Here is a 23,053-nt window from a genome sequence, read left to right as displayed (position 1 = left end):
CCACAACTTGTTCCCAGCTCTAGCATATATACACATGAAAAAAATTCCTGGAGTCCTCACTAAGAACACAGACATGAATATATCTGTTTACATATAGACACTCCATTGACGATTGAGAGAAGTGGAAAGGAACCAGAAATGATTAAGATAAAATTAAGTGGGAAATGGAAAAATCACAGTTACACCTGGAAATATATCTGTTAAGGAGCAATACTTGGATCCGCCATAATGCTTGCAAAATGAAGTTTTCTTTCCTTGCCTTTTCTGCTCCTTCCCCTGCAAAGCTGTCCCTGAAAGTTGGAGAGTCCTCTGTAAAACTGCTGGATGTGGTGGAAGGGCTGCGGCAGGAAGGAAGAATTGGCAAGGACTGGGGATCTTCTTTTGCATGACCAGAAGTGCCTTCTATCGGCACAAGGACATCTTTGGATTCAAGCCTCTGTCTTTGGGACAGCAAATGAATTCTACATTGTAAAGTGGCTTCTGTGCCTCAGTATACATCATACATGGTACAAATAGATACGGCTGCAGGAGCAGTGTGTTCAGTGCAAAGTCTAGCAGGTATTGCCCTCTATCCAAGTTCACACTAGCTGTGTTCAGAAGCTACAGTGAATGCATGTATAGGGTACACTGGATTAAAAACAAAACAGAACGTGAATTGAATAGTTCTGATGGCACACTCAACACAATTAGGTACAACGGGACCGTAATGTGAACGTTAGAAGTACCAAACGAACACTGTGCTATGGATTAATGAAACACAATACAAAGTTTACTTGTAACAATGCTTGATTGTCTAATACTTAATTTCGATATACAGGCAGACATATGATCACGAACCAAATTCAAAACAGGTATAATTGATTTGAATGAGGATTTAACCATAACAATAGAAGTAAGGCTATGCAGGGTGAGTTCTTTTAAAAAATATGATTTTTGTATACATGTATGTAAAGATTATTCTTCTAGATTATGTTGTTATTTGCTACACAGCAACTTGTGAAATGTGACTCTGAGGAAAGCATTGAAACACATGGCAAAACCAGACGTGCCTAGGTCATGTTTTCATCAACACAAGGACTGACGATTGAAGACTGATATTGTGGAGAGGGTATTTTCTGTATATTTTGTATTCTTTTGGTTTCTGGTCATATGTCTGCCTGTACATCTACATTTATGTATTAGACCTTCAAGCCCTGTTACAAGTAAACTTTGTATTGTGCTTGATTAGTCCATAGCATGATGTTTATTTGGTGCTTCTAACTCTCCACCCGGCAACAGTTGAAGATGTACTTTATCTAGGTCCTGGTCACTGGAAAAGTGAATGTGTGTTGGTTCTTTCTTGCAAACAGATGTGCAGCCTGTACATGCATTCACTGTAACATTTGAACACAGCTGCTGCATGGGGGCCACGGAAGTGAAGTTTTTTCCGTTTCAGATGTACAGCTCAAATTGACACTATGTAAGCATACCTGACCAAGGTAAGGAAAATAAGCTCCCTGAAGTACCCAGTTTTTTAACATTTTTACCTCGTTTTAAAAATACAAATGTTGACTACTTGATTTCTTTCCCATTTGGGGATGATAAAAAGACCAAGTTAGACTTGTTTCTCCCACATGCCAAAAGATTGTTCCAAACCCATTTTGTTCAATATAATGTACTTCCAGCTGTGTGTGCCTGGAATCAAAGTCTTGTGCTAACTGAAAAAGACAAAATTTTAAAGACGTCAGCCAGGATCCAAAGAACTACCCTGGGAAAATGACCTGTTCTAACTCAACCCAGGAGATTTTTTGACTGCTTCAAGCAGCAAACGCCCAAGATAAATCACTCTGGGGCATGAGAATGGATGCTCGAGAAACCAAAGTCCAAAAGCACCTCTGCTTCCACCGCACTGAATCCTAATTCAGGCTGTGTCCAGAAATAAAATTAAAATATGTTTCTCTTATCCAACTCGAGCTCCAGTTAGTTTGCTTAGTTAGTTTGCTTTCCTTTTTGACATTAGGCACCTTGGTTATTCTGTGTTGATGTGCAAGGAAACTTTGTGGCTATCTTTGCATTTTCTGGTCACATTTCTGAGGCAGACCTGAGAGCAGTTCATTGTAGAATTGCTACAGTTTGCTTTGTTGTCATTTTCCTCCTCATTTCTCCATTTTCTTCCTTAATGGCCTGTTGAAAAATCCAGCCTACAAAGAGGAAAGGATAAAAAAAACCCTTTGATTCAACTTTGAAATTGTATAGGCCTGCATTACTTACATATATATTTTATTCTCATCTTTATTTTGTCACTAACTAGTTTGTTGAGGAACCTCTGTATTAAAGATCCCCAGTTCACTTTCAGGATGGAAGGAAATATTGTTAAAACAGTTGATATGCAGCTTTGCCATTTAAATCCTTTACCATTTATGTTCCATTGTTTTGTGTAACACATGGGAAGGAAAAAGAAAGAGAAAATGGCATCTCACTGTAAAGTTATTACTATCAAAATGCAATGCTTTCTAAATCACGTATCTGTTGCTGTAAAGCATGAGAGATTTCATGCTTTAGTTATGTTAACAGAAACTGAAATTCAGTTGAATGAACACTAGTTCACACACTATTCTTAAGATATTGATACTTGATAAAGTAATAAAGCAGACAAAACTGCATCTGTTTTTTTGTAAGGCACACTGGTTTCTTCCTTATGTTTGAGAAGGGTGCCCACTTGTGGTCAAATGTATGAAAATACAGAGATGTCAACTACAATGGCCGTCGCCAGGGCATCACTTTATATAATAATAATCAGGGTTTTTTTTCCGGGAAAAGAAGTGGTGGAACTCTCAAGAGGGAAATGAGGAAAAAACACACAGATTTCTTTGAAATAAAATTATTTTCAAGCACTATTGCCAAGTATTTTCAAGAGGTACTGGAACTCCGTCCCCCCCCCCCTGCGTTCCCCCTGAAAAAAAGCCCTGATAATAACTGTGCTTATATACTACTCTTCTGGACAAATTAGTGCCCCACTCAGAGTAGTAAACAAAGTCCCCACAATACAGCTGGAGAGCTGGGGCTTAGAGGAGTGGTTTAATCAAGGCCACTTGTTGAGTTCGTTCAAACCAGCAGTGTGCTCATTCGCAGCCCAAACACTATGCCACAGCAGCTCTCATTAGGCAAGATCTTTCTGTCAGGTGAGGAATCTTCCTGTGGTGGATGTCTTCAAAAGGTGTGTCTTTCTGTCAGAGGACGACTCCTCACTTAGTGGAAGCAAAGCACAGCATTCAACCTATCATGTTTCAAACCTTAAGTTCCTAGCATGCCATTTGTATTTCCCTTATGAGTAGTGAGTTGCAGAATTAAGGATAATTCTAATTTCTAAAATAATAAATGGTCTGCTACTACTAACATATGGATACCAGACCTTAAGAAAAGTGCCTGAAGGAATAGTATTTAAAAGCGACCAAGTTCATAAGCTTCTATCCAAGGCCAGCCTTGGGTTTTTGGTGCCCAAGAAAACTTCCGCTTCAGTACTCCTCCCACATCCAGCACAGACACAAGTCCTCTTCTGCCCCCCCCATTTTTTTTTAAATTGAGAGGAAATATTTGCCAATTGCCACCTTTAAAACTGAAGTGCTGTGTTTTTGGATTTCTGCCATTTATTGTGCATGTGTAGTGCCATCAAGTCATAGCCAATTTATGACTACCCCCTGCTGGGCTTTTCAAGGCAAGAGACTCACAGAGGTGGCTTTCCATTTCCTTCCTCTGGACTTTCTTGATGGTCTCCCATCCAATTACTAACCAAGGCCAACCTTCCTAAATTTCCGAGGCTGGGCTCACCTGGGCTATATTAGTTGCTAAGAAATTACAACTACGTAAAAAAAAGGGGGCTCTCTCTTGCCTGGAAGACAATTAGGAGTGTCATCAACCGTTATCATCGTAATCACCACCATTGATTATGAACTGATATTGGAAACAATCTGAAAACCTAAAAAAGTGACAATTTGCAATAGTGGCAGTCAGGGCTTTTTTTCAGCAGGAACACGGTGGAACAGAGTTCCGGAGCCTCTTGAAAATGGTCACATGGCTGGTGGCCCCGCCCCCTGATCTCCAGACAGAGGGGAGTTGAGATTGCCCTCCATGCTGCGGATGGCAATCTAAAACTCCCCTCTGTCTGGAGATCAGGGGGCAGGGCCACCAGCCATGTGACCATTTTCTCCGAGGGCAACCCACTGAGTTCCACCACCTCTTTCCCCAGAAAAAAAGCCCTGGTGGCAGTGATAACGATGCTCTTGCTGCTGGCCTTGCTGCAAATGCAGAGGCTTTGATCCACCTCTTTGTGGGTATGACAGCGCAGAGAGAGCAATCGGGACTTTCTTGTTAATGATTTCCCCATCCTGAATCTCAGTGATTCTTACACCAGGGTGAAAAACCTAAAGAAACAATACCATTGTCTTACCTTCCACAATGCAAATATAAGTAGCGTAAGAATCAAAAGTCCAGCAAAAACACTCAGCAGAATAACCCATAACGGGACTCGGCCAGGAAGAAGTTCTCTTGAAATTTTAATGGTGTTCTGAAAATTATTAACATGTTAAATATAACTATTGGTTTCTTTTAAAATAGGAACCATGGAATAGAGACTAATCAAATCTGTAGTTACTGTTGAAGTCTAATATCATATAATCATTGATAACATACACTGTGAAAGTCAGAACAAGTTTTAGTAATAAAGCTGGTATTTATGATATATATACTGAGTTGGATAAAAAGTATTGTGTAGCCAATGGCCCATCTCTCTCTTTTTTTTAAATATTTTTTTATTAATAAACAAGATATCAATACAACTTTTCAAGGAAATAACAGTGTAAAGTTAATAACGTCCAATAACAATAGTTCGCACTATAGGCGTATATATTAAACATCACAAAACTTTCAGTATTTGTTGAACATATCAATATAATCTAAAATGATGATTATAATGTGAAATAACCAGAATTAGTTACTGATTGTATAATTTTAGACCTTGGTTGAAGGTCATTCATTTCTATATATACAAAAAAGGGAAACTATTTATCAGAGAAGTTCGTTTCAGCAGGAAAGTGTTCAGCTCTGTACAAGTCATCAGTTATTTTTTCCAAAATAAAGTTGTTCCAAACCTTTTCAAACCAATCCTCAATTGTCGGCCTCTTATGTGCTTTCCACAATGTCACTATGGCACTCCTTCCGGCTACAAAAAATGAAGCAATAAGCTCCCTTCGGATTTTAGGTATGGTGAGTTCTGCCCAAACATCCAGAAGAATTATTTTGGGGTCTAAGGTGATGTCATATCCTGTCATTCTTTTGATTTCGGCAAGCACTTCCCTCCAAAATGTGGCAATGTGAGGGCATTCCCACCAGCAATGGGCGAATGAGCCCACTTGTCCACAATCTTTCCAACACAAGGGGGATGTTGATGAGGAGACCAGTGATAACTTTTTAGGGGTCAGATACCACCTGTGTATGATTTTATATGTCTGAATCTTCATTACAACTGTATCCGTTTTAAATACAGAGGAAGACCATATCCTTTTCCATGAGGAACTTGCTGGATCTACACTGAAGTCCTTAGCCCATTTGATGACGCAATTCAGCTTTTTTTCTTTAAAAGTATTTAGTAAAATTCTATATAGTCTAGCTATACTGCCCTTTTTAGCAAATACAGAACTATTCAATATCAATTCGAACTCTGTAAGTGGTCTGTTCATTATAGCTTTTAGGTTTATTTTTTCCGCCATGTTTTTCAGTTGCAGGTATCTAAACCACTGTAACTTTTGTTCTATTTTTTTATCTAATTCTGCTATTTCTAATAAACCCGTTCGTGAGGCAATGTCCTGTAACCTGGTCATTTTCACTTTTCTTAGGGCTGATCCAAATGATATTTCCATCCCTGGCAGAAACCAATGCTGTGCTAGGAAAGAGGCAAATCTAGAAATTGTAGGGCTGATTTTATGTCTATACTGGTCCCAAGTTTTCAAGATAGACATTAGTATTCTGTTGTTTCTAATGGACTTTGGCCGATGGGCATCAGATTCCCAAACCACATCATTTAACGTGAAGTGATTCAATGGGGCTTGCGCTATCAAAATCCAATCCAGAGGGTTCTCTGAGAAGTGTAGTTGTAATAGGTTGACCAGTCTTATTGCTGGTTGGTACAGTATCAAATCTGGGTAATTAAGACCCCCCCTCTGAAGTCTTTAACCTGAGCGTAGAGAAGGCAATCCTGGGGTGTTTGCCTTGCCATAGAAAAGTATTAAGAACAATTTGCCATTGGGAGATTTGAAATTTAGGTATATTAATTGGGATTGCTCTGAGCACAAAGAGAATTTTTGGCATAAGGAACGCTTTTACTAAGTGAAATCAGTCCATCCAGGACAGCTTTAATTTGTTCCATTGCACTATATCTAGTTTCATTTGATGTATTAATTTGTCATGATTTAGTTTTATCAAGTCGTCAAGGTTAGGAGATATGTTAATTCCAAGGTAGGTCATTTGTTTGGAGGCCCATTGAAACTTATATATTTGATTGATTTGGTTTATTTTGTCCTTAGTTACATTACATACAAGAAATTGCGATTTAGATTGGTTGACAATGAGGCCTGATATGGAACCAAATTCCTTAAGTAATGGGTCAGGATGAACTAGAGAGGATAATCGGTTTGTTAAATAAATCAACATGTCATCTGCAAATAGACTAATTTTCGAGGTTATATTGCTTGTATTAATTCCTTTGTTTGTGAATTCTCTCGTATGGCAACGGCAAACGGCTCCAATGCTAAAGCAAACAGGACTGGGGAAAGGGGACATCCCTGCCTAGTACCACGATTAATGTTAATTCTTTCCGAATGCAGTCCATTTCATTTAATATTCACTCCTGGATTCGAATATATAGATTGTATTGTCATTAAAAATCGATCTCCAAAACCCATGTGTTTTAAAGTAGCTAGTAGATAATTAAGTTCCACTGAATCGAACGCCTTCTCAATGTCCAGGGATAAAAAAATAGCTTCTAGTTTCTCTTGCTTACAGAAATCTATCAGTTGCAACGTTCTATTTATATTGTCTGTGATTTCCCTCCTAGGAATGAAGCCTGTTTGGTTCTGATGTATATATAAATGAGTTTAAACGCTTGGCCAGGATAGATGTAAATAACTTGTAATCATGATTTAGCAGTGAGATAGGGCGATATGATGCTGCTTTTAAAAGATCTTTCCCTTGCTTTGGAGCCAATGGCCCATCTCTAATATTATTTTTTCATTTCTAAAAGTTCCAGTTCAAGCAATTACTGTCATAATAAAAAAGTGCTGGTAGACTTATCTTTGTGTGAGTAAGCCATAGCTTGGCAACTTCACAATATGCTTAGATGGTGCTGCCAGGAAATGGGGTAGAAACTGAATTAATAGCAACAACTACTCAAGAACAGCCAGGGGTAGAATTTGCAAAGTGATTGACTTGATTGGATTGGAACAAACACCTAATTTTCTAACTTTAACCGAGCATTCTCGAACTGAGAAGGATGAAGGAGGTGATCAGAAGTATCACATGGTATAAGTTTTTGCAGGTGCCGGATGACATGTTAGACTGTTCATCCAGAGGCTTGAATCCAACACAGCATTTCGTTTTGGAGAGCATTTTGGGCTGCGTTGGGAGAAGGGAGATGAGAAAGGCATGTTCTGCTGGATGAAATCCTTCCATCTAAAGATTATAGGTCATGTTACCCCTGTTTGAAGCCTTAGGGTGGTACAACAAGAGCTGTGCCACATGGTATTTCCTAATTATGTAGTTTGGCTTTGTTGAGTGAGATGAATGCATAGTGTATGAGGAGTGGATTCTGAACACAACAAACAAGTATATTTTGGAAGATGTTTTTTGAACCATTTATGGGGAGCTGGCCTTCAAAACTTGTTTTGAAAAGGGAGTATGTCATAACATAGTTGAGAAACAAATGATTCCACATAGATTCTCTGAATAATGAATATAATTGGGGGAAATATTGCACAGAATGAGGTTTAGGTTAAATATTCTTGAGTGTCTCACATCCGTTGTATCAGGTGGAGTCAAACCTTTCAGGACAGTGGGATTACATTTTGTTTTTCCCCTCCTGAATTTCAGTCTTCAAGCCACCATAGTATCAGATTTAAAAATATGAAGCTTAAAACATCTTCATTATGCATTCATTTAGAGAAAAGTGGTAATTCCGTGCAATGGCTGAGAAGAGTAGATTCCCACATGATTCCCAATAGATTCCCACATGATGGGTCAATAGATGGATGAACAGCATGGATTTACTTTCTTCCTGTATTATTTTAATTCCTAACCTGGATATTTACCGAGAACACCATTAGTACCATGTCTGTATTGGCTAGCTACTCACCTGCCATTCGAAAAATGCTTTCAGGCTTCATCTGCAAGCCTGTTAAAGTGCTGTGCTTACTTTTAAACTGATTTAAATTCCACGGGTATCAATTAGACTAGGCCTGCAAGCTAAATATGTTTGCTTGAAAGGTAGTCCCAGTGAATCTTCTGTAGTCTTCCAACTATTTTTAGAATTGAGTTGTAAACATATAGCTGCCCAATATTTTATTGCTTACTTGGAAGCAAGTCTCAGTAATATTATGGACTAAAGCCACTACTCTGGCTTAACAGATTTGAAGATATTCTTTGCAATCCCAAACAGAGTTACTCCATTCTAAGCCCATTGAAGTTAATGAGCTTAGACGGGAATAACTCTGTTTAGGATTGTACTGTAAACTTCTAGTACATAAGAGAAAACTCAGCTGATTAAGATTCCAGTACATAAAAGAAACTTACCTCTCTTTTTTCATCCTCTTTTCTTAAGATCAGTGATGAATTTTCACTCCTCAGTAATGCTCTTACAATAATATCTAAACTGTGAATACTTGCCTAGAATATAACAGAGTTGAACCCATTTAAATTATATTTAACAAAGTTTTAAATCACCAAAATAAAACAGAATATGATTTCTTTTGTAAGAGGAAAGGGTAGAAAAATCATGCATGCAAGCAATTCCAACAATAAAAACTGTCAGAGGGAAATCCAAGAGTTCTTCTCAGTGTTTTTCAAAATTTAGTTGCAACCGCACATGGCAAGAACTTAAATCAAGGCCCCTCATGGGCTTAGACTGGAGTAACTCTGCTTAGGATTTCATTGTAAACATCATAGTTCCAAAAGGCAAAAAACCATATGAGAACGGAAAGATTAAACCCCCCCTCTCTGCATGTCCTCAATTTGAATCAACTCTGCCCAGGATGCAATTTAATTTTTTAAAAGGCTGGGAAGATCTGATCATGGATCTCTTAGTATCTCATCTACAATGACTCTAAGGGTTGGGTCCTACAACTACATGAGTGCGAGAAACTTGCACAAGAAGGACAGTCCTCACCTTCCCCTTCTCTGAGCAACTCCCCATTCCATGGCCAGATATCCTCTTCTGATGGGTGTAAACAAAATGTATTATGACGACACTGGCAGCTACAGTAAGGAAGCTGAATCCTGACAAGACAGCAGTTCTCTGGGTTAGTAGAAAGGCAGACCAGAAACTTGGTATGCCTTTCTATCCTGGGGGTAGATCTAAGATCTATCCTGTCTGGGGGTTATACTTACCTTGAAAAGTCAGGTTCACAGCTTGCTACAGCAGTCACCTTGGAAATCCAGGTGGCCGTAGTGGTTTGGCGTGCTTTTGCCCAGCTTTGGCTGTTGTGCAGCTACGCTTGTTCTTGGCTCAGTCAGATCTACCTCCAGTGATCCATGCCTTAGTTATATCTAGAGTGGATTATTTCAATGTGTTCTATTGGGGCTGCCCTTGAAGAGTGCTCGAAAACTGCAGCTAGTGCAGAACGCAGTGGCTAGACTACTGGTTGGAGTCAGCTATCGGGATTATGTGACCCCGATATTACAGCAATTACACTGGCTACCAATTCAATCCTGAGCACAGTTCAAGGTATTGGTTTTGGCCTTTAAAGCCCTACCTGGCTTGGGACCAGAGTATCTGAAGGACCATCTTATCCTGTATGGTCCTGCCTAGGAATTGAGCTCATAGGGAGAGGCCCTCCTGACTGTCCCAGCAGTTAAAGAATCTCACCTGGTGGGTACATGAGAGAGGACTTTTTTGTTCTACAATTATGGAACAACACCTGGCCCCTTTATTATCAATCTTCAGGAGGTAGTTGAAGACAGTTTTTATTTAGGACTGCTTTTAATAAACTTTGTTTTTATGTTACTGGCAGTCCTAAACTGTGTTGCTTTTAAACTTTGTTTTTATCTGTGTTTTTATTTATATTGCAGGCTGCCTTGAGTTCTTGCATAGTAGAAAGGCAGCTAACAGATGTTTTAAATAAATAAATTAAATTAATGAGGAAGGGGAATCAGGACTCCTCCTCAGCCTTCTGCAAGCAGAGCAAGCCTCTGAGCCCAGCTTGCCTTGCTAATGGAAAAGTGACGGCTGGCAAGGTGACCCAGTTCCCCTCTACTCAAGGCAACTCCATTCGCAGCAGTACCCTTCCTTACAAGTGTACCTCAATCTCCAACTGAGGACAGTTGGGGGGGGCACAGACAACTGCTGGGGGAAGTGAGGAAGATCCTCTTGCATGACAACCTTCTGCTCATACAACCATAGGATCTAACCTTCTGGATTGTCTTCATTCTCACAACAGTTCTGTGATAAAGCCCCTTCTTTGTTTTCCTGTTTTTAAAGATCAGTTTCTAGCCCACCTTTCTGCCTGTACCAGACCTACAATGGGTCAAAAAATGGACAAAATTTAATATAGCCCCGTTTAAAATAATTATTACAACAAATAACAAAATATGCCTGAGAACAAAAGAGGAAGTGAGGTTGAGTGCCTTGATGAGCCTTTGTACTTTATTCTTATTAATGTTTCTTATTGGTTGTTTTAATATTGGTTTTAAGGGTGCTGTGAATTTAGCCAAAGCCCAATCTACTCTGTCTTAGAGGATAACTTGAAGAGAAAGACTGTCTAACATGGGGAGACACTGCAGAAGAGGCAAAGATTTGGTTCTTTGCATTAGAGGGACTGAATGAATGACAATCGACTGAAGTTTTAGACATCTGTGAAATCATGCAAGTTATATGAGCAACAATGATAGTGGCATACCATTCTTTCATTCACTTTGTTTGACAGTTCACTTACTTTTATAAAGGTAGGTTTCCATAGTCGGAGAGATATGTTCACCTGAGTTACATCGGATGGGGCCACAGTACAGTTAATAAATGTACAGTCATAGGAGTCACAGTCCTGAATGAAGGGTAATCATAACACAAATGATTAATGGAATGAAAAACACAGCTGTCCGGAATGACATGTTTTCAAAGGTCCTAAGAAGCCTTTCTCTCATGGCTATCAATGGCATACTTCCTGATAGCACTGAACTAGAATTTTATGGTAAAGAATGGTCAAAACTGAAAAAGTGTATGTATGTAAACCAAAACTATAGAAAAATGTATGTATGTATGTATAGAAAAATGTATGTAAACCAAACTATAGAAAAAGTGTAGTATAGTGAGTACTGCCTGTCCTTTAAAGATCCTCCACATTTCAAGTGAATTAGACTAAGCAGTCTGATTCCATGGACCCCTGAACAAGGTCCCCAGTGACTCTCCATTGTAGCCTATGGGAGGGGAGGATCACATGGTTTGTCCAGGATAAGGAAAGCCTATCCAAATACAGAACAGAAACCATTAACACAAAGCCTCCCCAAAAGAACTAACAAAGCCCAACAGAACCAGAGAATCCCTGCAGAATCTACCTTGCAGACCCCCTCTCCCTGATGGTGCAGCTAGGTTCCCCCCTCTTTTCCCTTTTATTTGCTTTCCTGGCCAAGGAGAGAGGGAGGAGGGAGGGGGAGGGAGGTGACTCTCAAAGACAAATGGCACAAACCTATCAATCATCTAACTATGATAACTAAATGGATCCTCCATGTCCAGAGGCAGTGTAGACTGGAACACCAGTTGCTGCTGGGGCGAGACAGCAATAAGACGGCTTCTTTCATGCTCTACTTGTGGGCTTCCCAGTTACATCTGACTGTTCAATATTGGGAAAAGAACACTGGCCTAAGTGAACACTTGCACTGATGGACAATATCATTCAAATCGGGCTACGTTTAGAAATACATACAACAACTGGATCCTTTAGAGGCTCTCTTTTCCTTGACATCATGGTTGGTTGACCAGCATCAATCTTTAACGGATCTATGGGGTGATTGGTTTGGCAGGCTGCATTCTAGTAGAGGGAAAATCAAAACTCTTACTGGCAGCACAAAACAGTGTCAGTAAAGTATTTGGACTAATTTGATTTAATATTATTTTTAATCACAGTTTGACAATTGGAAAATAGAAACAAAGCCTAGAGGTCATCTACATACCAGCAGGTTTCTTTCATAAAATCATTACAGAATTATCACTGATTATGTGGTCCAACCTAAACCTGTTCTTGTGAACCTTCTCCTCAAAAGAAGGTGATATGGAATATATTGTCATTCAAAACTGAAAATCCATAACATGACAATCAAAACTAGACATTGTCATGACCAGGGCTTTCTTTCTGGGAAAAGAGGTGGTGGAACTCGGTGGGTTGCCCTCGGAGAAAATGGTCATATGACTGGTGGCCCCGCCCCCTGATCTCCAGACAGAGGGGAGTTTAGATTGCCCTCAGTGCTGCTTGGCGGCGCAAAGGGCAATCTAAACTCCTCTCTGTCTGGAGATCAGGGGGCGGGGCCACCAGCCATGTGACCATTTTCAAGAGGCTCCGGAACTCCGTTCTACCGTGTTCCTGCTGAAGAAAAGCCCTGGTCATGACAGAATGTTATGTAATAATCTAAGGCAGCAATCCTAAGCACGTCTTCTCAAAATTCTACTTAGCTCTATTCAATGTGGCTTACTCTCAGGAAAGTATTCTTGATATAGCACTGTTCAACTTACCTCTGTGAATGATAGTCTAGTTAAGTAGAGAATAGGGTTTTGGACTGAAGTCAAGTTAGGGAATGAAACTTGTAGTGTAAGTTCTGGCATTGGAAAATGTTCACCTTTTCCAATCTGTGTACAAGAAAACAAAAGCTTATTTATACTTTCTAAAGAGAGAAAATGCTTTATTTCTTCTATTAACAGTCTTTTCATTCAGTACCAATGAGTTCATCGGTATTAACAAGAAGTGCAGTCCTATACTAAGGCAAAGTAGATTCCCAAAGTTTGACTTCCCAAAGTCCTATAACAATACCTCCTGATAAATTATATGAGAGAACAAAGCTATAGCTTAGTTCAAACTGTGATGATGAATAAACAAATGAAATTAATTCAAGGAAAGTGAAGATAGACAGAGATAACAGCACTGGTAATATGAGGATAAGTGGAGCTCCACTGATTCAAGAGGAAGTATTGAATGATTTAACCACCTGCTGCTTTCCTCGCTCTGCAGCCTCCTGAGCCACATGGCTATCACTTCACATGGGCTATGACTCTGGGATTTAACTTTACTGGCTGCTCAGGAGAAGGGAAACCAAGACAATCAGAGATCCTTGCACGGACTTCACATGGACCTTGTGCCAGATCCAACCCAACACCTTTTTCTTCAAAGCATACATCATTTGCACCAAGGTGGAGAACACAAGAGAATTGAAGAGCTCCTCCAACTATGTACTGATGGTACAACACCTGCTGGTTAGTGCCTGCTTAAATATACCAGGGATGTAGCTCTACAATTTGTCTAAGTAGTTGCCAGTAGTATGTTTGATATCGGAATATGCGCTTGTGAGGTGCAAAACGTCTGGTGAATTTACTATTCAAGTGCAGATGGGTGCTGGTAGATATGAGGGCAGGATTTACCAAAGATGACCAGTATCAAGCAACAATGCTAATTTTTTATCTAATCTCTCTAGCATTCCACCTGCCAACAATGTGGCCATTTCTGCTTCCCCTCCTGCATTAATACTATACAATACTAGATCTGTTAGGAACAAGGTTACATGCATTGCTGGGGTATTGCAGGAAGAGGAAATTGATGTTGCTTGCCTAACAGAGACATGGCTACAGGAAAATGATATGGTGGGTCTCTCCCAACTAACTCCTCCTGGCTATGCTGTCCTACACCAACTATGCAGGTGGAGAGGAGGGGTTGCTATTATTCTCTGTGAGTCCTTCAATTTCTGTAGACTTCCAGTACAAGCTATTGCTGGTACTGATTGCATTTTCTTGTCTCTCGGAATTAAAGACAGACTGGGTATCCTGCTTGTTTACAGACCTCCCAGTTCCCCATTAAGCACCTTTTCTGAGTTGGCAGAGCTGCTAGTGGATATGGTGTTGGAGACACCTAGACTTATTGTTCTGGAGGACTTCAACACCCATGCTGAGTGTTCCAAGTCAAGCCCAGCTCAGGAATTTATAGCTTCCCTGGCAACCCTGGGCCTCTCTCAAATAGAGACAGGCCCTACACACGAAAGAGGCCACACCTTGAACGTAATATTTTGCAGTGAGCCTTTGAGAGAAAGTCTTGTTTCAATGTTGGAGATTCAGCCTGAACTGTGATCAGACTATCATCTGCTGAAGGAAAAAATAAATATGGCCACAACACCCTGCAAAATGAAGGGTCCAGTTAAAATAGATTACAAAATGCCTTGGGGGAATCTTAGAATTCCAGACACATGCTCCATGGAAGTTGCTGTAGGAATGTGGAATGCTATAGATACCATTGCTCCTTGCTGACCTCTCTGGCCCCCAGGATGGAAGCCAGCCCCATGGTTTACCAGAGCTGGCTTACCTAAAGAGGTTTGGAAGACGTCTAGAAAAATGCTGGTGAAAAACTCACATGGAAGCTGATAGAGCATGCTACAGAGCCCACTGGACCTATGAAGCAGAAATGAAGATGGCAAAGAAACGATATTTCTTGGCGATCATTACATTGGCTAGACCATCCAAATTGTTTAAGATATCATTCCAGACACCTTCTAATTCCTAAATCTGAACCTTTACAGTCCCAGGAATAGACAATTAGCTGTGAAGCGTTTGCTAAGTTTTTCACTGATAAAATAGCACAAATATGCTCTGATCTAGATACTAGCTGCAAAGCAGATGAGATAGCTGGCTTACATTTGGACTGCCGTGAACCAATTACAATGACAGATCTTAACAGGATTCTGACATCTATGAAAGCCACTATTTGTATACTTGACCCTTGCTCATCTGTTAAAATCAAGTAAGGACCACATAAATGAACCACTGAGGTCTATTGTAACTCAAACGCTAACTCAGGGCACCTTCCCCCAGCTGCTCAAACAGGTGGTTATCTGTCTGCTAATTAAAAAACCATCCCTAGTTAAAAAATGATGTGGCCAATTATTGCCCAGTCTCTAATCTGCCCTTTCTGGGCAAAGTGACTGAGAGAGCAGTAGCTGACCAACTCCAGACTTTCTTGGATAACTCTAGTCCTCTGGACCCTTTTCTGTCTGGATTCAGACCAGGGCATGGGACAGAGACAGCACTACTAGCATTACTGGATGATCTCTGTCTGAACATAAACAAAGGCCATGCCTCCTTATTGCTCCTCCTGGATCTATCTGCAGCCTTTGACACAGTAGACCATGCCATCCTGTTGAGGTGCTTAGAAACTGGAGTGGGCATCAAAGGATGTGCCTTGGACTGGTTTAAATTGTTTCTCATGGAACAAATTCAAAGGGTTGCTGTCAGAGATCAGCTATCTCCAGAATGGGAGCTATCTTGTGTGGGTTCTGCAAGGCACAATCTTATCTCCCATGTTATTCAACCTTTACCTATAGCCTTTAGGAGAACTCATTCACAGCTATGGAGCTGAATGTCATCAATATGCAGATAACGCCCAACTCGATATCTCACTAAGCAAGTCCCCGCAAGATTCAGTAGAAATCTTGGATCACTGCCTGACAGCTGTGGTGAAATGGCTGAAAATGAACAAACTGAAATGAAACCCAGATAAGACGGAAGTTGTGCTTCTTGGGAAGGCAAGAGCTCCTGGACACTGTATTCTCCACTTTCAATGAAGTTTGTCTGACCCTTGCAGACTCGGTTAAGAGCCTAGGGATTATACTGGATCTAGCGCTATTACTAGAAAAACAAGTTAAGGCAGCCCCCAAAAATGCTTTCTACAACCTCTCTCCTAGCCTCGAAAATGGCTTCTTACCTCGACCATGGCTGACCTGGCCACCTAGATCCATGCTATGGCAACATCAAGATTTGACTATTGTAATGCATCCATTAGTTACTGTGCTCAGTTCAAGGTATTGGTTATCACTTATAAAGCTCTTCACAGCCTTGGTCCGGCATACCTATGGGACTGCCTCCCTCCCTATGCTCCTCCAAGGCAGCTTCACTCTTTCCAACAGGGTCTTTTGCAAGTGCCACCCTGCACTTTGGAGAAATCAACAGCAGCCCATACACAAGCTTTCTTTGTGGTGGCCCCCACCCTGTGGAATGACCTGGCTGAGGCGGTCAGGAAAGCCCCTACTCTCCTGGCTTTCTGCAAACGATGCCAACACAAATTATTCAAAAAGACTTTTTACTCAGAGCAGAACCACAAGTGACAAAAGGCACAGATTGGACACTTGTCTGCTTCCCTCAAGTTTTGATGGGAAATGTAGGCAGCTTGGCGGAATGTTGGACAAATGACAGTTGAAAAGTCCATTGGACAGCAGTCAGAGAGCGAAGCTGTGAGACCAGGATGCCTACATTTCCCATCAAAACTTGAGGGAAGCAGACAAGTGTCCAATCTGTGCCTTTTGTCACTTGTGGTTCTGCTCTCAGATAGGAGGGGTGCATTGTAGGGAGGGGACCTCAGATGATCTGCTAATTGGTTAGGAACCATAGACCTCACCATTATGTTGTATTGGATTCCTACTAATGCTATGTCTTTGTGAACTTGTATCTATTTACCCTATGGCATTGTTTATGGAAATGTTCCTGATATTGACTGTACTGATCTCATACTGTGTAACCTGCCTTGAGTCTCAGTGAGAATGATGGACTATTAATTACATTAAAAAATAAAATAAAAATTGAAATTTTGAATAGATCCAAGAGGAGGGCTTGCAACCTTCCGGTGAATCCTTCTTCTTGCCACTGAAACATTCCTTTCCCCCATTCACTGAAATGGTGCCTTGTTATTTGAGGTAATCTAAACTGGGACATTCTAAACTGTGGCTGATGAACTAATGCCATGTTTCCAAGAAAGGAAAGAAAAACAGAAGAACATGTCATTTACTGGACCATTATAGGCACAGAAAGGAAAGGTAAAGATGAGAGAAGGCAGGATGTAGGGAAAAATTTCTTTTTGTGAACTGTGATAATTCTTTAATGAGGAGGTAAACTTTCCTTATAACAAACCAGCCCACAACGTCCATATTGCTCACTCCTGTTTCATAATATCACAGGATTTCTTGTTAACCTTTGAAACTTAGATGATTTATATTGCTAGTTTCTTCTAAACAGAATAGCAAAAACCATATTACAGGGTATTCTCTCTGCAAAGCAAATGGCTTCATGCACTGCCCCCCCCCACAATAAACACACAAGGAAACAAATAACAAGAATGTTAATCCAGACTCTAAAAGTATATTTGTTGTGATAGGAGCAGCAGCTGAGTACCAAGACAACAGACATATGACATTATCCCCCAAACTTGGACTATAAAGTTATAGCGCTGCATAAACTGGCACATACTGGTAGATTACCGGAACATCAATCAGAATATTGTACATGCTGGTTCTTACCAAATAGCTAATGTTGATTTCATCCCCAATATTCTCAGTGGTGTTGATAATAGGAGGAATAGTCTCATTTGCTGCAATAATGATGTGAGTGGATATGGGATCCCTTAAAAAAAAAAGAATTTTTGAAGCTATTTGAAGTTTTCATATCTCAATAATTCTTACCACATGCCATAAGATAGGTAGTAATATGCCAATAGATAAGGGAACAAGGTTGATGATTAAATTATCATCATGGGCTTTAGCACTCAACATTATGCAATTATTGTATTAATCTTCTTAACAGTGTTGATATAACCTGAGCAATACATCACTTAAATGTCACATATGACATAAAAGAATTTAATTTTTTAGTCTATTTACTTTGTAGTTCACCTTTTCTCAAAAAAGGTGACCGAAAGCAGCTTTTGTTTTTTTCCCCTCAGTTCCAGTTTATCCTCTCAATGACCCTGTGAGGTAGGTTAGGCTAAGAATGTGGGACTGAACAAAGGTCACTCAGCAAGCTTCCCTGGCAGAGTTGAGATTCGAACCTGGATCTGCCTAGTCTTACTGCAGTATTCCAACTCCCATGCATCAGTGTCTCCATTTTTTTTTAAAAAAATGTTTTTTTGGTTGAATCCACAATATTTGAACTGCAAAATAGAAATCTACCTAGAAAGGGCATTAGAATTTATTGTCTTCACATGTTAAGTAGCACTTCTCTTCCCAGATTCAGAGAGAAGGCTAATCAAAGCTCTATGGATGCAGTGCTTATTGAACACTAGAAAAAACCCACACAGGATATTTCAAACACAACACACTGCTTCCAGGTCAGTCCCTGAGTCAACTTCAAGTCCTACAGACAGATGAGCTCTGGGAGTTTCAGGCATGTGTGAGTTGATTTGGATTGGTTATTGAAGCAAACAGGAAGAACATTTCCCTCAACAGCATTTTCCCTAATAAAATCACCTATTAAAGATCAATCTAATCCATGTCCCAAAGGTACTTTGCCCATAAGCTTCTGTAAATGCCTCTCTTCTTTTATCCTCACAACTACTCTGTTTTTCTCTGATCTTTCTCAAACCTGCTTTACTCCTGATTAAAGATGGGCACAAACCGGGAGAGTTCTGAACCGTGCAGTTCATAGTTCGTCAGGTTTCACGAACCACGAACTTCCATGAACGTGCCCCAGTTCACGAACCAGTTTGTTCAGTTCATGAAAATGTCACTTCTGGGTCAGCAGAAGGACTGCAGGGAGCCCATCCTCCATCCCCCTGTTGCCTAGGAAACTGATTGATCAGCGCCGGGCTGTCTACAGTGACAAACTGAAAAACAAACCAAATGAATCAGGCTAAAATTCACCATGGTTCATGAGAAATGAGCTCCCATGAACAGCTGGTTCGTGAACCACAAACTGGCCTGGTTCATGATGAACCGGTTCATATTTCAGTTCATGCCTGCCTCTACTCCCAATCCTTGGGAAAGATTGTAGCCTGAATGGTTGCTGCGTTGGTAGGTGGGTGGATTTTCTGGCTCACATGGCAGCCATTTTCCCTGATCCTGTACCTACAGCAGCCATTTCTACCCCTGGGGGGACTTTTATTTATTTTTTTAAAATTGGCACTAGAATATCATTCTATATACAATTGAACTGATAGATGTATTAGTTTCTCTTATTTTCCAGTTTTCATTTTTTAAAAAGAAAAGTAAGTCTCTAGCCCTTTCCCTTGTGGAGATATAAAGAAAAAGGAATATATCTGCAAGGGAAGGGCTTAGAGACTTGCTTTAAAAAATAAATAAATAAATAAAAGTTGGGAATTCAGGGAACCTGTAGAACCTATCCTTACTATTGATATCAATATGATGATATTCTAGTATAATTTTTTTTTAAAAAAATGCAAAAGCCCTGGTAGCACTGGCGAGAGGGTGGTCACTTCCAGGGATTGGGGCAGGGAAACCTGGCATGTGGAAACCCCATTTCTGCTGCACTTTATTTGCAGCTGCACCAGGAACAGGAAAATAACAAAAAACTGTCCTTATGTGAAAGACACCTCTCTGCATGGAAACATTTTGTTGTTGTTATCTTGAATTGTTTCAAAAAATTCCCAGTAAGTTTTGGCAATTAACAATATCTTATGAGAAACAAGTTGACGAAAATGTCTTTTCTATTAGAAAAAGTTTGATTAAAGACGAGCCACTTCTATTTGCATGCTCTATCAACACTTGTACTTAACAATTTATGTATTTCCCACTGCCTACAAATTAAATGAGGAGATTGAGGTTGTGCTTGGCTGGGCATGCTGGCCGCATCTCAGAGATTCTTTTACCTTGGACTCAAGTGGTGGCTGTGCAGGGCTGGAAGATAAAAAACCTTGCTTGTTTGCTTCTCCTGCACTGCTGACCCCAAAAGTTCTGCCAGTTTCTCAGTTGCTTCAGGAGAATTCTGGTGTGGGCACACATTCCAAGCCAACAGATTCAATTAAATTTGATAACATTGATTTAAATCCCAGGACTTCAATTTATCTAGTTAACCACACTTTTAAAAATTAAGATATACTTTTATTTTTACCAGATGGGAAGGGAAAAATATTCTAGACTGTCTCTGACTGTCTCCTATAAATCCTCTAAAACAGAAAAAAATACTCAAGGAAGCACTAATACCTTGAAAACACCAATCCGCTTTCATATTTTACTGGTATTGTAATGCTTCCTCTGTTGTCGAAAAGGGTCTCATCAAGTTCTTCACTGTCACTAAGGAGAAAAATGATTTAGAATAGAGCGTGAAATTCATCCATTACATTTGGGCTCTGATTTGCTGTACTGTCATGCTTGCTATTGGTTAAAAACATGATCCATTTTTTAAAAACTGGGAAATGAAATAGCTATTTCCAACAAACACTGGTATTTTAGACTAAACTCCAAATGAGATTAGTAAAAAAAATTGTCATAGATATGAAATAATTGTACTCAGAGCTTTTTTTCTGGGAAAAGAGGTGGTGGAACTCAGTGGGTTGCCCTTAGAGAAAATGGTCACATGGCTGGTGGCCCCGCCCCCTGATCTCCAGACAGAGGGGAGTTTAGATTGCCCTCCACGCGCAGAGCGGTGCGGAGGGCAATCTAAACTCCCCTCAGTCTGGAGATCAGGGGGCGGGGCCACCAGCCATGTGACCATTTTCAAGAGGTTCCGGAACTCCATTCCACCGCAGTCCTGCTGAAAAAAGGCCTGATTGTACTATCCAAGAAGGAACTCTCATATATATAGTTTACTGTAATATAACACCAATGAATGTCAGTGTTTTGACCTGCTACTTGAACTTCAGGTCTCAGTTCAACTCACTTTAAATTGTGTCAAAGTATATACTAACGTTGTGATTTTATACAGCTATAAAATTTGATTCATTTTTGCTACAAAGACCTTTAATTAAAAAACGCTACTTCTTTAATCCACTTAATTTTGTTCTCTTTCAGGAAATTGATGGCTACTGTTCATTTCTAAATGCAAAATGTTTATATATTCTCAGCATCTGATTTGGAGCTAAATACTCTAAGAAATACCTCATTTGGTAATACAAGTAATACAGATTTTTCTTAATCTGTTAGTGAATAAAAATACATACAATTAATGATTAGGACTAACCTTGTTACAGAAAATTGAATAGTAGTATTTTCCAGAAGAAAAGATACATTGAACTGGAATGCTATATTGAAGGAAATCTAAATAGAAAAATTATTAAAATGCATCAGAAGAACAAAATAGTTAACGTTAACAGAAACAATATGTGGGAGATGGTAAATAACAGGATGCAATATGATGTCACTCCCCCCTGTGCGCCCCCTGGGCAGATAAGCTGGATTCAAAAATGAGGTAAAATAGGGAGGGTTGAGCTGGGGCAGTCCTAAAGTGCTAGGAAGGTCCCTAGGAATGAGAAACATAATTATACAGGAAATGTCTGATCTCTTTAATGTCCCCAGCCATCAATGTTACTATTATGCAGCTAGTGAATGTCTAAAACTGAGAACAGTGTTTAAGTACCTACCAGAGGATGTGCACTTCTGTCCAACCCTGACTGTTTCCTCAAGGGTCCTTGAAAACTGTAAGAAGAACTACCTTCTTGCACTTTAAAGGATCAAGGCAGAAAGGCCACTGGCCTCACAGAAGTGCATCATTCCTAAGGCAAATATGATCTCCCAAAGGATGATTTAAGTTGCAAAGGGGGAAGAAGTCTGTGGTGGTGAGAAGATGCCTTGGAAAATACAGATTCTATTGCCTGAGCCCAACTTCCATTCCACATGATCCTTTAAAGCGTGGTCCATCTACTTGGCATTGTCTTCAAGGGTGATGTACATGGATATGTATCTGAATGCACATCCCCATGTACGTCAAGATGCAGATCTGGATATACATCCAATGATACACTTCACTGAAAGCAACACGGAGCAGAAAGCTAGTATCTTCATTCAGATGCATATGAAGTGTTTGACTACATACGCTGCTGGGAGTTGTGTGAACGGGGCTTCCAGAAGACCTCCTCCTGTGAAAAACTAGGTGCACAGGATGAAAGTCAGATGAAAAACATGATGTAAAGGAAAGGGCAGAGCTGTCAGTCTCCAGGTGGGTCATTGAAATACAAAAGTATACCCGTGAACACTTAACTAAATATAAATCAAATTGCTTTTGTACATATACATATACATATACATATACATATACATATACATATACATATACATATACATATACATATACATATACATATACATATACATATACATATACATATACATATACATATACATCATGAAAATATTACCACAATAGACATCAATGCCAATGTCTCCTTTGATTGTTACAATGTCTTATTAAAAGCCAAAATGCATCCCACTGTGAACAGAATAATCTTAAATACACAATCACTATCTCAATCGTTTGCTTGAAAGACAATGACTCATATGCTGGAAGGTTTGCTGATAATTAGTAACTCTCAAAACAGCAAACCTTCCAGTGTATGAGTCATTGTCTTTCAAGAAAACTATATTTGGCTGCCTTTTTCATGATACTATTCATATTAATTTGATTTATATTTAGTAAGTGTTCATGGGTATATGTTTGTATTTCTGTGATCTCTTGTTCCATGAGTCTCTAAGTGGGGCCTGAAGATCTACTGGAATTAAAATTGATCTCCATTGTTAAGTTCCTTGGCAGAACATGGCTGCTTTGGAGGGTAGCCTGTATGACCTTATACATCACTAAGGTCTCTTCTCTTGCTAAACCCCAACAATCCAGATTTTACCCCAAAATATCCAG

The 23,053-nt window shown here is 39.8% G+C and overlaps 1 protein-coding gene across 1 annotated transcript in view; it reads right to left on the bottom strand.

Annotated features, from left to right (window-relative positions):
• Positions 1–1,241: 1,241 nt before the first annotated feature.
• Positions 1,242–23,053, bottom strand: part of ITGA1 (integrin subunit alpha 1) — a 90,127-nt gene continuing 68,315 nt past the window's right edge. Inside the window, exons 22-30 of the mRNA XM_054986534.1 lie at positions 21,386–21,462; positions 20,410–20,499; positions 17,773–17,875; positions 12,962–13,075; positions 12,159–12,263; positions 11,175–11,279; positions 8,818–8,910; positions 4,427–4,543; positions 1,242–2,180 (exon numbers count right to left, since the gene is read on the bottom strand). Of these exons, the coding sequence (XP_054842509.1) occupies positions 2,136–2,180; positions 4,427–4,543; positions 8,818–8,910; positions 11,175–11,279; positions 12,159–12,263; positions 12,962–13,075; positions 17,773–17,875; positions 20,410–20,499; positions 21,386–21,462 (849 nt within the window). The 3' untranslated portion in view covers positions 1,242–2,135. The remainder of the gene's footprint in view (positions 2,181–4,426; positions 4,544–8,817; positions 8,911–11,174; positions 11,280–12,158; positions 12,264–12,961; positions 13,076–17,772; positions 17,876–20,409; positions 20,500–21,385; positions 21,463–23,053) is intronic.

Source organism: Eublepharis macularius, chromosome 8, assembly GCF_028583425.1.
Source record: "Eublepharis macularius isolate TG4126 chromosome 8, MPM_Emac_v1.0, whole genome shotgun sequence".
In the NCBI taxonomy this organism is placed as follows: domain Eukaryota; kingdom Metazoa; phylum Chordata; class Lepidosauria; order Squamata; family Eublepharidae; genus Eublepharis; species Eublepharis macularius.
Note: the sequence above shows the minus strand (reverse complement) of the source record. Positions and strands in the feature narration are given on the sequence as shown.